The 15,439-nt window shown below is 42.0% G+C and overlaps 1 protein-coding gene across 4 annotated transcripts; it reads right to left on the bottom strand.

Annotated features, from left to right (window-relative positions):
- Positions 1-2,907: 2,907 nt before the first annotated feature.
- On the bottom strand, positions 2,908-15,100 carry LOC127003506 (uncharacterized). Of its 4 annotated transcripts, XM_050870314.1 has the most exons (11): positions 14,744-15,100; positions 13,879-13,918; positions 12,939-13,079; positions 11,911-12,016; positions 11,362-11,574; positions 9,952-10,165; positions 9,467-9,618; positions 7,760-7,867; positions 6,842-6,999; positions 6,068-6,301; positions 2,908-5,579 (listed from the first exon to the last, which is right to left on the bottom strand). In XM_050870314.1, the coding sequence occupies exons 4-11, from the start codon at positions 11,933-11,935 to the stop codon at positions 5,109-5,111; spliced, it is 1,575 nt and encodes a 524-aa protein (XP_050726271.1). In that variant the 5' UTR covers positions 11,936-12,016; positions 12,939-13,079; positions 13,879-13,918; positions 14,744-15,100; the 3' UTR covers positions 2,908-5,108. The 4 variants fall into 4 exon arrangements, with proteins under 4 accessions (XP_050726271.1, XP_050726268.1, XP_050726270.1 ...); XM_050870311.1 differs by lacking the exon at positions 11,911-12,016; XM_050870313.1 differs by lacking the exon at positions 11,911-12,016 and having other exon boundaries at positions 6,068-6,277.
- Between the last annotated feature and the right edge of the window lie 339 nt (positions 15,101-15,439).

Genomic DNA, 15,439 nt, shown 5'->3' with positions numbered 1-15,439 from the left:
AACTCCAGCTCTAGTCCCTTCAACACCACCACCACCACCACCACAGCCTTACCGCTCATCACCACCAACTCCATGTCTTTTCCTGATCAGTCCAGTCTCAACTCCACCACCACCACCACCACCACTGTCACCACCACCACCGCAGCCTCAGCCATCACCACCAACTCCATGTCTTTCCCTAATCACTCCACTCCCAGTCCCTTCACCACCACCACCACCACCATCACCACCACCACCACCACGGACACATCTCCAGTCATCACCACCTCCCTTATCAACTTCAGCCCCAGTCTCAACACCACCACATTACCACCGCCACCACCACCACCACCATGCAGACTGTAGAGCAACACCAAAACCACCACCACCACCACCACAAGCAACACCTAAGTTAGTCCCTCCGTACCACCAGTAGAGATTGATTCAAGTATCCCTCACCACCACCACCACCACCACCACCACCACCACCAATCTTTTAGGAATTAATTATGTAGAAAAACTGCAATATATATTCTTCTTTATCTCACAAGTGTACTGGTAACAATACATGTAAGTACAAACATATACGTATCTTGGCACTTATAAACTTAAACACATACTTACACACACACTTATCCACTTCAATTCAATACCTCATTCTCTGTTACAAAAACCATTACAGCAGAGAAATTCACATATGTCACCATTACTCTAAAAAACAATAATCCATGGTCAATTTCCTATTCTATTATCACTATTTCACTAAGTATGGCTGAGAAGAAATGGCTGAATGGTTCACTAATAACTATGATGTACTATTAATGAAGCATAGTCAATTAAGTATTCTATTACTCATTACTATTCCGCTATGTATGTCTGGGAGTAATGGCAGACGGTTTCACTAATAGCTACTATGTACTATGTGTAATGAAGCGCAGTTATCAAGCACCAAAAAGCACCATTATAGGAATTACAGAAACTTCCTCTCTCGGTAATAAATTCACGGACCGTATCTGTAAACATTCTCGGGGGATTCACACGCCGCATTACGCTTTCCCACGCACACCTGTCCTTCAGCGTTCCCAAATTATCGTGCTCAGACACTCATCACATCGTAATTTCCGGTTTCTGACTCACAGCTATCGCAAACAGACACCAATAAGTAATGATTTTAACGATAACTTTAACTGGAATTTCGTTATCTGTGTGGGTAGGAAAGTTTCTGGGCCCTTGAACTGATAATTGCGATGTTTTGAGTACGATAATTTGGCAACGCTGCTGTCCTTTCCTATCCAAGCTCAGAGGTGGAGATTAACACTGATTCGTTGAGCAGCTTAGCGTCTCTGCACCTCAGTTCACTTGTTTGAAAAGCCTTGATCTCTTGGAAGTTACTGGGCTTTTCATGGATTGTTTTGTGACCCTGGTGATAGTTTTACATGACTTCTGCATCCTCAATGGGAAAAACATCCATGAAAAACTAGTTAATCTTCTCTGTGGCCTTGGGAAATAGGGGTAATGGGAGCCCGGGATGTTTGGGGATAAGGTCATTTGTCTCTCCTTTACCTCACCCTATAAGCTAAAAAGATTGTTACGGCATTTAGCGATAGACAGAGGTTCCATATATATTGTCTCTACGCCTACACAGATAAGGAAAATTTGGAATCAGAGAATGAGGATGAAGATGAATGATTATACGAGGAAAAACAAACATAGGAGGGTGAATAATAGAAAAATTGGGATGCAAAACAGTGAGCATTCATCATGTTACCGCCATTTATGTGAATTAGTGGAAATGACAGTTGAGGAAAAATAGGAATTAGAGAATGAGAATGAAGAAGATGAATGATTATACGAGGAAAAGACGAACACAGGAGGGTGCAGAATAAAGAAACTGGGATGCAAAAGAGTGAGAATTCAACATATTACCGCCATTTATGTGAATTAATGGGAATGACAGTTAAGGAAAAATAGGAATCAGAGAAATGAAGATGGAGAAGATGAATGATTATACGAGGAAAAGACGAACACAGGAGGGTGCAGAATAAAGAAACTGGGATGCAAAAGAGTGAGAATTCATCATGTCACCTCCATTTATGTGAATTAGTGGGAATGACAGAGACAAATAGGAATTAGAAAATGGGAATGAAGAAGATGAATGATTATACGAAAGACAAACAAAAGATGGTGAATGATAAAGAAACTAGGATGCAAAACAGTGAGCATTCATCAAGTCACCTCCATTTATGTGAATTAGTGGGAATGACAGAGAAAAATAGGAATTAGAGAATGAGAATGAAGAAGATGAATGATTATACGAAAGACAAATAAAAGATGGTGATTAATAGAGAAACTGAGATGCAAAAGAGTAAGAATTCATCAAGTCACCGCCATTTATGTGAATTAGTGGGAATGACAGAGAAAAATAGGAATTAGAGAATGAGAATGAAGAAGATGAATGATTATACGAAAGACAAACAAATGATGGTGATTAATAGAGAAACTGAGATGCAAAACCGTGAGAATTCAACATATTACCACCATTTATGTGAACCAATAGGAATCACAGCTGTTTTTGAGTATTGCCCAGGGCTCAGAAAGGCACTGGTAGGCTACGTTATATAAGATATGTTCACCTATATAATATCATTTAACTAATATTCAGGTAGGAAATATCATATGTTGTCTTAGGTTCTAAAATGCACAGGTATACTTTATGATCTGTCTACCTGTTCTGTCTTTTAGCTCTTATAAAACTAATGAGCAGGCAAGAAATACTGTGTTGTCTTAGGTTCTGAAATGCACAGGTACAATATATCATCTGTCTAAGTATACTGTGTCATTTAACTCTTGTGATAAATCTAATATTCAGTAAAGAAATATCATATGTTGCCTTAAGTTCTGAAATGCACAGGTACACAATATGGTCTGTCTATCTCTATTGTCATTTAACCCTTATGAAAAACCTAATATTCAGTAAAGAAATATCATCTACTCTTTACTTTTATCTTTTATAGGAGCGGCGAGTAGCGTTTTTTTTTTTTTTTTGTACTCTGTTTATAGCCTTTGAGCCGTGTCCTCTAATGTAAAAAAAAAAAATGTTGTCTTAGGTTCTAAAATCCACAGGTACGTAAACTATATGGTCTGCCTACCTATACAGTGTCATTTAGCCCTTATGGTAAAGTTTATATACAATCAAGAAATACATACTCTAAATTAAATGTATCAATGAGCAAGGCGTTTTAAAATAATGCATAAAGACAGCACAAAATATCTTTCACAATGGCCTAAGTCTGCCTCTCTATACTAAAGATACTCACACTGCATTATTTTTCACTGTTTCATTTCTCCTGGTGTCAAGTAAATCCGTATTCTTAAAGATTTCTCAGTGGCTAACACACCCACATTTAAGCACAAACTATATTTCAAAATGGCCTTAGTCTGCCTCTCTATACTAAAGATATTCACACTGCATTATTTTTCACTGTTTCATTTCTCCTGGTGTCAAGTAAATCCGTATTCTCAAAGATTTCTCATGGGCTAACACACCCACATATAAGCACAAACTATATTTCAAAATGGCCTTAGTCTGCCTCTATAAACTAAAGATATTCACATTGTATCATTTTCCACTGTCTCATTTCTCCTGGTGTCAAGTACTTCCACATTCTCAAAGATTTCTCAGTGGCTAACACACCCACATATAAGCACAAACTATATTTCAGAATGGCCTTAGTCTGCCTCTCTATACTAAAGATATTCACATTGTATCATTTTCCACTGTCTCATTTCTCCTGGTGTCAAGTACTTTCACATTCTCAAAGATTTCTCATGGGCCAACACACCCACATTTAAGCACAAACTATATTTCAAAATGGCCTTGGTCTGCCTCTGTAAACTAAAAATAATCACACTATCATTTTCCACTGTCTCATTTCTCCTGGTGTCAAGTACTTCCACATTCTCAAAGATTTCTCAGTGGCTAACACACCCACATATAAGCACAAACTATATTTCAAAATGGCCTTAGTCTGCCTCTAAAAACTAAAGATATTCACACCACCATTTTCCACTGTCTCATTTCTCCTGGTGTCAAGTACTTCCATATCCTCAAAGATTCCCCAGACACTAACACACCCATATTTAACCCGTCCACTACGATTAGCACGGATTTCGCCTTCACTGGTAGCCTGGTAACATACACTCCCAGGTCTTTCTCTGCCTCTGTGGTGGATAGTGGAGTGCTTCCCATGTGGTATTGGTATGCTGGATTTCCGCTCCCAAGGTGTATGACTACATTTTTCTTCATTGAATTGAAGCAGCCACTTATTGTTTCACTCCTGTAGCTTGGTGATGTCCTCTTGTAGGAAATCCACAGCCAAGGGAACATTGACCGCATTTTGAGTGAAATTCCGAGTCAAAAGCAAAAATGAGTTATGCACACCAAAAAATCGACCAATGCTTCGGCAACAATCTCCCAAAGTTTGAGGCCGAAAGTATGTATTTTGAACCTTTAAATGGCCGGGGGCTTGGTTTGTTTACACACTGGCATTTAAGGTTTTGGTAGAGGTTGCTGTGGGTATTTCCTTGGGTAGTTTGATGAGCCAAGGGATAGTTTGACAAGGCTTCTGCACCATGAATGTGAACAGTACTCACGAGAACCTGACTAATCTTGTGAGACGAAAGTTTCTAAATATGGAGCGAGTTTTGATATATCCCGGGCATCTGTTGTGGGTTGTCTGCCTCCTGGGTGTGGTGCGAGGTTCCAGCCACACCCAAGATATCCGTCACAGTGCATCTCCAAGCTCCATCAGGCAAATCTTTGTGGCCTGGGAAAATATTTGTTGTGAGGGACGAAAGTGTTTAAATATGGACCGAGTTTTTATATATCCCGGGCATTTGTTGTGGGTTGTCTGCCTCCTGGGTGTGGTGCGAGGTTCCAGCCACACCCGAGATATCCGTCACAGTCCATCTCCAAGCTCCATCAGGCAAGTCTTAGTCCATAATATCCAATACATCCTCATCCTCCTCCTCTCCCTGCAATGACTCGTGGATTGATGTCGGCCTCGCGAGGTTCCAGACACACCCAAGATGTCCGTCACAGTGCATCTCCAAGCTCCATCAGGCAAGTCTTATTCCATAATATCCAATACATCCTCATCCTCCTCCTCCTGCAGTGACTCGTGGATTGATGACAGCCTGGCGCCACCCCCTTCCCGAGACCCACACAGCTTGTCAACGGCAGGAATATCAGGATCAAAACCCTCTTCAGTGTCAGCCTTATCATCATCAGAACCGTCATTTTCCGGATCATTGTTTTGCTTATGAAAGGAGATGCTTGGGTATTCCTGCCCCATCACACTCACGTCCTTCTCAAGTGAGGTCAGCAAGGGGGATGCCTCAAGGGTGGTCAGGTTCAGTGAGGAGTCCTTCTCGCTGGCGGCTAACTTCACATCCTGCCAGGTGGGGGTGACCTTCTTCTTGGCGGATGACCTGATGTGAGGCCACCACATGAAGATCCGGTCCAGCCATGACCCGCCGTGCAGCCAGGTCGCCACATATGTCGGACTTTGGCTCAGGTCGAAGCGGCGGACGTCCACGATCTGTGTGAAGCGAGCTCTCGTAGGGCGTCAAGAGTAATAACAATAATAAGCAATGACAAAAACGTAAACGAGAGAGAAAAAGAATGAGAGAGAGGGAGAGGATACGTTAGGAAAAGCTTATGAGGAAGAGCAAAGGAGAAAAAAATAATATAAAGAAAAAAATCCCTGAAAAAAACAACATTAGGTGGTAAGCAAAAATAAAACAAAAACGAGAGAGAGAGAACGAGAGAGAGGAGGAAAACAAGAGAGGAAAAGCTTGTGAAATAGAATGAAGGAAAAAAGAAAAAGAAAAATGCCCCCAAAAAGAAAAACATTAGGTGATAAGCAATAAAAAAACCCATAAATGAGAAAGAGAGAAAGAGCAAAGGAAAATAATTAATATACAGCAAAAATGACCCCCCCCAAAAAAAATACTTTAAGGGGTACACACCATCACTAATATCAGATACAAGCGCACCACCACAAACACCACCATCATCACCACCCACCTGCCAGGGCACAAATCCACTCGTCGGCAGCAAGATTTTGGCCACTTTCTTGTCCTGGCTGGCGGTGAAGTCATGTCCGCTGCAATGATTGAGGGCCACCATCCACAGGCCCCTCAGGACGGTCACGCTCTGGGCCTCCGAGTCCTTGGGCACGACGAAGATGACCCGGTCGGCGTTCGTCATCTCCGTTTTCGTCCACTGAATTGGGTCCTGTCGAGGGGAGGTGGAGGAAGGCTTTGTGGGAATGAGAATAGTGGAGGGACAGGAAGTGGAAGGAGAAGAGTAGAGCAGAAGAGAAAGAAATGAAAGGAGAATATATATATTTTTTACAACAAAGGAGACAGCTCAAGGGCACAAAAAAAGGAAACAATAATAAAAAAAAGCCCGCCACTCGCTGCTCCTAAAAAAAGAACCAAAAGAGGTGGCCGAAAGAGAGGTCAATTTGTCTTGGTCCATTGAATTAGATTTTAATGTAAGGAGAAGGAGAAGGAGGAGGTAGAGGATGATAAACAAGACGAGGTAAAGAAAATGAGGCAGGGATGAAGAAGAAGGAAGAGTAGGAGGAACAGAAAAAGAAAAGAGGAGGAAAAGGAAGGAGAGAATGATAAAGAAGACATAAGATAAGGTAAAAAAAGAAAAAGCCAGGTGAGAAATTAGGAAAGTAGGAAAAAGAGGAGGAATTTGAAATGCATAAAAATGAGAGAAGGGATGAAAAAGTCGGTGTGTGTGTGTGTGTGTGTGTGTGCGTGTGTGTGTGTGTGTGTGTGTAGTTACCTGACCAAGTGCTTCCCTATCAGCCATGAGAGGGCGCACAAAACAGGTATTCTCCAGGAAGTCTGCCAAGGTGTTGACGAAGTGCAGGGCGGGCAGGCTCTCGGGGTGGTAGGCCAGAAGGACAGTAGGCTGGCAGGCCCTCATGTGTTTAAACAATTCTATGGCGGGACACATGAAGAGAAAATCATTATAAAAAGCAACATATTTTACTTTAGGACACAAATGAAGAGTAATAATGATAATGAAAATAATAAAAGTGCCTCAAAAATTAATAGAAATAACAAAAGAAATGTCCTCTGTGTTGTGTGCGTTGCTACTTGGAATGCATATGTTCGGAAAGGCTGTTACTTCATAGACCTATTTATTTTAACCTATCTGTCTTTTTAATGTTATCTAGACTGCATATACGAAGAAAACGGTCATTATAAAGAGCTACTGTGTACATATATTTCATCCTTCCTGCTGTGTTGTTATCTGGAGGGGAAATGAACAGGAAATGATTACAAAGAGCTACACACATCGTCTTTTATCCGTGTTGCATGGGAAGAGAAATAAAGATCACCTGGTCACAGAGTTTGGTTATGGGTCTGGGTGTTGGTGTGTGACAATGGGTGTGGGTGTAGGTGTAGCTATGGGTGTATGGGTGTGGGCGTGACATCTTTCCGTGTGTATGTGTGTGTAGTTTGCTTTAAGTTTGTGTTAGTGGTACTGGTGACAGGCAACAGGAAGGGAAGGAGTGGATGGAGAGGGAAAGGGTTACAACTTAGCTATACCACAAGTGCATATAGAGAGGAAGAATCATTATAAAAAGTTAACTATTTCTCTTATTTCTGGGATGTGCATGTAAAGAAAAGCATCATAAAGAGCTACAACATATCTCATAATGTTTTGTGTGTCTTGGTCCATCACGGCACTCACTCCTGTTGATCCCCCGGCGCTGGACGATGAAGGCGACGATGAAGAAGACGATGACGAGCAACAGATAGGTCAGCCCGGTGCCCCTCGGAGTTGGTTTTGTGACTACTACTGAAAAGAAAGAAATATTAATCAAACCTTACAGCAGACATTTATGAGAAGAGAAAACGGAACTATGTAGAGACGGTTCTTTCCTTTCCCTTCCTTCCCTTCCTTGCCTTCCCCTTCCTTTTCTTCCCTCTCCTCTCTTTCCCTTCCCTTTCCTTCCTCCCTTTCCCTCCCTTCCCTTCCTTGCCTTCCCCTTCCTTTTCTTCCCTCGCCTCTCTTTCCCTTCCCTTTCCTTCCTCCCTTTCCCTCCCTTCCCTTCCTTTTCTTCCCTCTCCTCTCTTTCCCTTCCCTTTCCTTCCTCCCTTTCCCTCCCTTCCCTTCCTTTGACTTCCCTCTCCTCTCTTTCCCTTCCCTTTCCTTCCTCCCTTTCCCTCCCTTCCCTTCCTTTTCTTCCCTCTCCTCTCTTTCCCTTCCCTTTCCTTCCTCCCTTTCCCTCCCTTCCCTTCCTTTGCCTTCCCCTCCTTTTCTTCCCTCTCCTCTCTTTCCCTTCCCTTTCCTTCCCTTCCCATTCCTTTCTTTCCCTTTCCTGTTCTCCCCTTCTTTTCCTTTCTGCTCCTTTCCAGATATACGTGAGGGATAGATTTTTTTAAGGCTCAGGACAATGGAGTGAAAGAACAATGAAATGGAAAATCACGGACAAACTACAACATTAGAATAAGATACATATATCACATATCAAATGGCATGTTTTGTGTAAAGGGTGTCAGGATATTTCTCGACCCAAAACTGTCATCTTCCTATCTCCCTCCCTTTCTCTCATATTTCCTGCCTCCCTCTCTTCCTCTCTTTCTCTCTCTTCTCTTCTTGCTTCTTTTTTCTCTCTCTTCCTCTCTCCTTCCTTTCCTCTGTTCTTCTTGCCTCCCTCTCTTCCTCTCTCTCTCTTCTATTCTTGTTTCTTTTCTCTCTCTCTTCCTCTCTTTTCCTCCTCCCTCTCTCCTTCCTTTCCTCTGTTCTTCTTGTTTCCTTTCTTTCTCCCATTTCTTTCCTTTTTCCTTGTCTCCTTCTCTTCCTCTCCTTGCTTCCTCTCTCTCTTCTTCCTCTCTTCCTACCTCCTTCTCTCCTCTTATTGCTTATTTTCTTTCTATCTTTCTTTTTCTCCCTCTCTTTCCCTGCCTTTCTCCTCTCCTTCCTTCTTCTCTCTCTCTCTTCCTCTCCTTTCTTTCCTCTCTCCCTGCTTCTTTCTCTCCTCTTCTTGCTTATTTTCTTTCCACCTTTCTTTTTCTCCCTCTCTTCCCCTGCCTCTCTCTCTCCTCTCCTTCCTTCTTCTCTCTCTCTCTCTCTCTCTCTCTCTCTCTCTCTCTCTCTCTCTCTCTCTCTCTCTCTCTCTCTCTCTCTCTCTCTCTCTCTCTCTCTCTCTCTCTCTCTCTCTCTCTCTCTCTCTCTCTCTCTCTCTCTCTCTCTCTCTCTCTCTTCTTTTCCTTTCCTTCCTATCTCCCTGCTTCTTTCTCTCCTCTTCTTGCTTATTTTCTTTCCACTATTCTTTTCCTATCTCTCTTTCCCCTCTCTCTCTCTCCTCCTCCTCTCTCCCTCTCTTCCTTCCCTCACACTCTCCCTAAACCACAAAAACACATAAACAAAACAATAACGAACATCTATACTCACAGAATTTGGGCGAGACGGACACATAACAGCCTTGGGGTTGAGGGGGGCACCAGTCGGCCTGTATCTGCACCCTAACCATGTACTGCCCTGATTCTTCCACCCTCGGCAGATATACAAGCCATAGATCATCGCTCGTGTTCCTCCGCTCAACACTGGAGGAGGTGGTGGTGGTGATGGTGGTGGTGGTACAGGTGAGAGAGAGAGGGGGAGAAAGGGAGGGAGCGGGAGAGAGGGAGATAAAAAATGAGGGTTTGTGTGAAATGAGAGATAAAGAAAAATAATTATCCAGGAGTTACATATGTGGGTTAATACAGAGAGAGATAGAGATAGATAAATAGATAGATAGATAGGTACATATAGATAGATAGATAGAGAGAGAGAGAGAAATAAACATACATACATAGAATTATTCATCAGACAATATACTCAATTTTCACACTCAAAACAACAACAACAACAACAACAACAACAACAACAAGACCTACACTGATCCCAGCTTCTTATAATGTTGGCAACTTTCACCATCCTCATCCTCATCCTCATCTTCATCCCCAACACACCTGACCAGCATCACCTCGTAGTCTACCTGGCCGAAGGGAGATGACTGGACCGTGACGGGAATCTGACTGCGGTGGTGAATGGCATCTCGGTGAATGTAGAAGAACGTGTGCCAGTCGCTTGGGCAAGTCTTCTCGGGGTCTGTTGAGGAAGGGTGTGAGTGGAGGGTGAGGGGGAGACCTGGGGATTCACGATGCATTTAACCCCTTAACTGCGGATTGCCTACAAGAAGACATCACCAAGCTACAGGTATGGAAAAAAATGAAAGTTTTCGTTTAGTCGGCGCAACATCTGTGGTCATATGCCGGAGAGAGACAGAAGGGGAAGGAATTATAGGAGAAGAGAACAGATCCCAGGAGACGGGACACAACCCCCGACTGATACCTGGTACCTATTCACTGCTGGGTGGACAGGGACGCAGGGTATCAGAAAAGCCACTCAAATTTTTCCACTCCGCCCGGGATTACAGGTATGGAACAAAAAGTGGTTGCTACAATTCAATGAAGAAAAATGTAGAGTCATGCACCTTGGGAGGGGATACCCAGCATACCAATATCACATGGGAAACACTCCACTATCCACCACAGAGGCAGAGAATTAAAGACCTGGGAGTGTATGTTACCAGGCTACCAGTGAAGGCCAAATCCGTGCCAATCGAAGCGGACTGGTTAAGTTAAGTGGTAATAGTTATATGATGTTAAATTGCTCTGGAGATGGTGTGTGAAAGAAAACATGAGAAGGATGAACACCATGGAGGAGAGTTTAGGATCCTCAAGAGTGGGAGAGACTCAATCATAGGCCTTTCAGCCCCCTAAGGAAAAATAAAAAACACTGAACAAAAAGAAGCGGAAGGTTACATATATTTTTTTACAGCACAGGAAGCAACTCAAAGGCAAAAATAAAGAAAACAATGGAGAAAAGCCGGCAAATCACTGCTGCTATATAAAAGAGTGAAGAGGAGTGGTCGAAAGAGAGGTCAAAGAGATATCCTGATACTCCCCCTTGAATTTGCAGCGGACATCACATCACTGAAATAATACGCTTCCTGTTATTCTGCCATACCTTAAAACTAAACCAGTAAAACACTATTGACGGTATAAGATACTTTCGCTTCTCACATCAGCTGTTTCTAAAGTCAAAGAAGGGGGTCAGTCAGGTTCTAATGAGCGTTTCTTTAGGTTCATGCTACAGATGAAGGGCCAAGCTACCACCAGGGTCATAAAACTACTCCTGGATATGCCCACAGCTCATATACGAAAGCCTTGTCAAATATGTGTTCTTGAACGAGGAAATGTCTGATAATACGACCCCTTATCTAACCTCAGGGCAAGACTTACCGATCCTGAAGCCCGGCGGATTCCTGAAGAGGTAGGATGCGCCTTTTCCGCTGTCAGACTGGACGGTGAGGCGGATATTGACAGTCTCGTTGACAAACTTATTCAAGGTGCGACACTCGTACATGAGGGTGCTGTTGGGGGGGCTGAAGAGGTAGAGGCGGCGGCAGGAGTCTCCGTACATGCCTCCGATGTATTTGTACTGGAATTCGAGTTCTGTCGGAAATACAAAAAATAAATAAAAGTCAAAGAGTGGGTCAGTCAGGTTCCAATGTGTGTTTCTTCAGGTTCATGGTACAGAAGAAAGGCCAAGCTACAACGTCAGATTTTAATGAGTGTTTCTTCAGGTTCATGGTACAGAAGAAGGGCCAAGCTACCACCAGGGTCATAAAACTACTTCTGGATATGCCCACAGCTCCTACGAAAGCTAATAAATAAATGAATAAATAAAGGGGCAACAGGAGTCTGGATGTTTAGCTCTGATGATTTTGTGTTGGAATTTGAGATCTGTCAGAAACACAAAATATATATACATAAAGAAGACGGACATACCACGACCTACCACGGCAGCCACCATAAATACAATTCACCTGCGCCACTATGGGCTGGGGTCATCTAAGAGGCCCCTCAAGAAAGCCTGCCAGCGCTATAACAGCACCTAAAAAAATATAAAGAAAGAAAAAAAGAAAGAAAAAAAAGAAAGAAAGAAAGAAAGATAGAAAAAGAAAGAAAAAAAAGAAAGAAAGAAAGAAAGAAAGAAAGGATGTCAGTGAAAGTGATCTCAGCTGAAACTTCGGATACGTCGAAAATACAAAAATAAATAAATAAATAAATAAATAAATATAAAATAAACAAAATTAATAAATAAATAAAGAAAGAAATCCTTTAAAAGAAATACACTAAATAAAGGGTCAATTGCATGTATGATTATAGAATGTATGCTTGTATGGTACGTATGATATGGTGTGGCAGGTGTGCTAATAGTCTGGCTCGGCTAAACGTGCGATTGGGGGGGTCAGCTTTGCCCGCGTGTCTCCTAGCCCGCGATGTCGAAATGTTCCGATATAAGCAAAACCATGGCAATTGGGATCAGCAAATACGCTTACACATTTAATCTTATTATTATTATTACTATTATTATTATTGTTATTATTATTATTATTACTATTATTATTATTTTTTTTTTTACATCAAAGCGTACGGCTCAAGGGCAACAAAAAGAGTACAAAAAAAAAAAGCCCGTTACTCGCCGGACCCACAAAAGGAAAAAGTTAAGAGTAGCCAAAAGAGAGGTCAGTCCCGGGTGGAGAGGTTGTCTTGATATAACGTATGAAAGAACAGTACCGTATGAAAGAACAGTATCGTATGAAAGAACAGTACCGTATGAAAGAACAGTACCGTATGAAAGAACAGTACCGTATGAAAGAACAGTACCGTATGAAAGAACAGTACCGTATGAAAGAACAGTACCGTATGAAAGAACAGTACCGTATGAAAGAACAGTACCGTATGAAAGAACAGTACCGTATGAAAGAACAGTACCGTATGAAAGAACAGTACCGTATGAAAGAACAGTTTACCCTCCATCGTATTATTGACCAGGCCGGGGAAGGTCAAGTTGATGATACCCCCCCACGAAGCATTGTGGTACAGCCGAAGGTCAACCAGCGATGCCTCCGGGGTGGTGGTCTGGTTCGGTTGAAGGGAGCCACATCTTTTATCTACAACAGAAAGATGATGTGGTTACTAGTTAGAAGGGGAAAACGTGGATAGACAGGATGTGTTGTTGACAGAAAGGCAGATAAGAATGGTTGGTTTAGAAGATGATGAAGATTTAGTACTCTTACAAGGGTCAACATTATAAGACATTCTGTTCTCACATCACCTAGTTCTAAAGGTCAAAGAGGAGGTCAGCCAGGTTCTAATGAGTGTTTCTATAGGTTCATGGCACAGAGGAAGGCTCAGAATACTACCAAGGTCATAAAACTACTCCTGGAAATGCCCAAAACTACTGCGAAAGCCTTGGTGAATATGTCAACTTGGGCGACGAAATGTTTTAAAATATGACCCCCCCAAAAAGCCCACTTGACCTACGCAACTAAAAGAAAAAAAAAAGAAAATATTGACCAGAATAAGAGAGGTCAGTTTCAGAAGATGCTAATGCAGTCAGGACTTTTTTACTGAACGGCAAAAAAATAATAATAGGCCCAAACAAAAAAAATCCCACTAGACCTACTCCAAGAAAAGAAAAAAAAAGTAAGGATCATTATACCACTTGAAAACTAAAAAAAAAGGGTTCATTATTTTTTTTTACTCAACGGCCAAAAAAATAGGCCTAAACAAAAAAAATCCCACTAGACCTACTCCAAGAAAAGAAAAAAAAGTAAGGATCATTATATCACTTGAAAACTAAAAAAAGGGGTTCATTATTTTTTTTTTACTTAACGGCAAAAAAAAATAATAGGCCTAAAATTGGGGTTTATTATAAAGCCGGAGAACAAAAAGACACATTAAACTAACCTTTCGAGAATGATGATATCTTACACGTTTCCTCTGTATCCTGAAAGAGAACGTTTGTAGTAAATAGAGATAAAAATATTGGATACACTACACATACAATAGGCCTACACTTCAATTTCCATGTAAAAACTTCTCTTCTTCTTCTTTTCTTGCTCTCTCATTCTCTCTCCCTCATTTTCCTTACCTTCAGTTTCTTTCTTTTATTTTCCTTTCCCTTTCGCTTCCCTTTTTCCTATTTCTATTATATTTTCTTCCCTTCCCTTTCATTCCTTTTCTTTACCCTTTCTTCTTTTCCTTTCCCTTCCCTTCTCCTACTTTCCCTTCCCTTTTTTTTCTATTTCTTTTATATTTTCCTCCCTTCCCTTTTATTTCTTTTCCTTACCCTCTCTTCTTTTCCTTTCCCTTCCCTTCTTTTCTATTTCTTTTTTCCTCCTTCCCTTCCCTTCCTTTTCCTTACCCTCTCTTCTTTTCCTTTCCCTTCCCTTATGTCCTATTTCTTTTATATTTTCCTCCCTTCCCTTTTATTTCTTTTCCTTACCCTCTCTTCTTTTCCTTTCCCTTCCTTTCTCCTCCTTTCCCTTCCCTTACGTCCTATTTATTTTACCTTTTCTTCCTTTTCGTTCCTTTTCATTCCCCTCCCTTCTTTCCCTTCTATTCTTTCTTTCACTTTCTTTTCCTTTCCCTTCCCTTATGTCCTATTTCTATCATCTTTTCTTCCCTTTCATTCCTTTTCCTTACCCTCCCATCTTTTCCTTCAATTCTTTCATTCACTTTCCTTTTCCTTTCCCTACCCTTCCTTTCCCTTACCTTCCTTCCATTCCATTCCCATCCCTTCCCTTCCATTTCATTCCTTACCCATGCTTACCTCGTGCAGTGTATTATGGCATGGGCGCAGTGAATACTTATGTACATCCTCGCAGTGGCGGGACACCTTGTGCTCGCAAAATGGGTTATGGCTTTCCTGCCCCTTACAGACATTTTGCAGACTCTTGAGAGGGCAGTCAGGGCTTGAGTTTGCAGGGAGGAATAGGAGAAGAAAGGATATCACAGCTCTAACCGCCATTTCCCTGCGTGTATTATCACCACGAGCTATACAACACAAAGACCAGAGAACACAGACGAGAACAAAGAAGAGAACAAGGTATAGAACACAAAGACCAGAGAACACAGACTCGAGAACAAGGCAGAGAACACTATAGCCCCCACCGACACACACTACAACTACTACTGAGAGAGAGAGAGAGAGAGAGAGAGAGAGACAAGATAGGAAAAGGTTTTAATCGCGACATTTCCTGTCATACTAACGAGTCAGGCCCCGGTGGGGCCTGATGGTCGGCCCAGCCCGTTCTGGCGCAGGCGAGTGTTTATAGTGGCGCCATCTTGCATTGGCTCATGCTGCCCTCCCGGAGTTCATCTTTAATCCTAGAATCTAGAGTCCGGGTTGATTGGTGGTCTTCTGGACAGCTGATGCAGTATGAAAATGTTTCCTGGCAAAAGAGGTATTTTTTTTTTAATTGCAGAATTTCAACACTTCAACGGCTGAATATGTAATACTACTACT

This window comes from Eriocheir sinensis, chromosome 25, assembly GCF_024679095.1.
Source record: "Eriocheir sinensis breed Jianghai 21 chromosome 25, ASM2467909v1, whole genome shotgun sequence".
Classification (NCBI taxonomy): Eukaryota; Metazoa; Arthropoda; class Malacostraca; order Decapoda; family Varunidae; genus Eriocheir; species Eriocheir sinensis.
This window is presented reverse-complemented; position numbering and strand designations above follow the sequence as displayed.

Bases quoted from the DNA above. Each gene is read 5' to 3' on its own strand.
- LOC127003506 (XM_050870311.1), bottom strand. From the start codon at position 14,941: ATGGCGGTTAGAGCTGTGATATCCTTTCTTCTCCTATTCCTCCCTGCA. The intron at 7,868-9,466 runs GTGAGTATAGAT...CTTTCTTTTCAG, and splicing joins GTCCGTCTCGCCCAAATTCT to TAGTAGTCACAAAACCAACT. The intron at 5,580-6,067 runs GTGGGTGGTGAT...CGCTTCACACAG, and splicing joins GTGGATTTGTGCCCTGGCAG to ATCGTGGACGTCCGCCGCTT.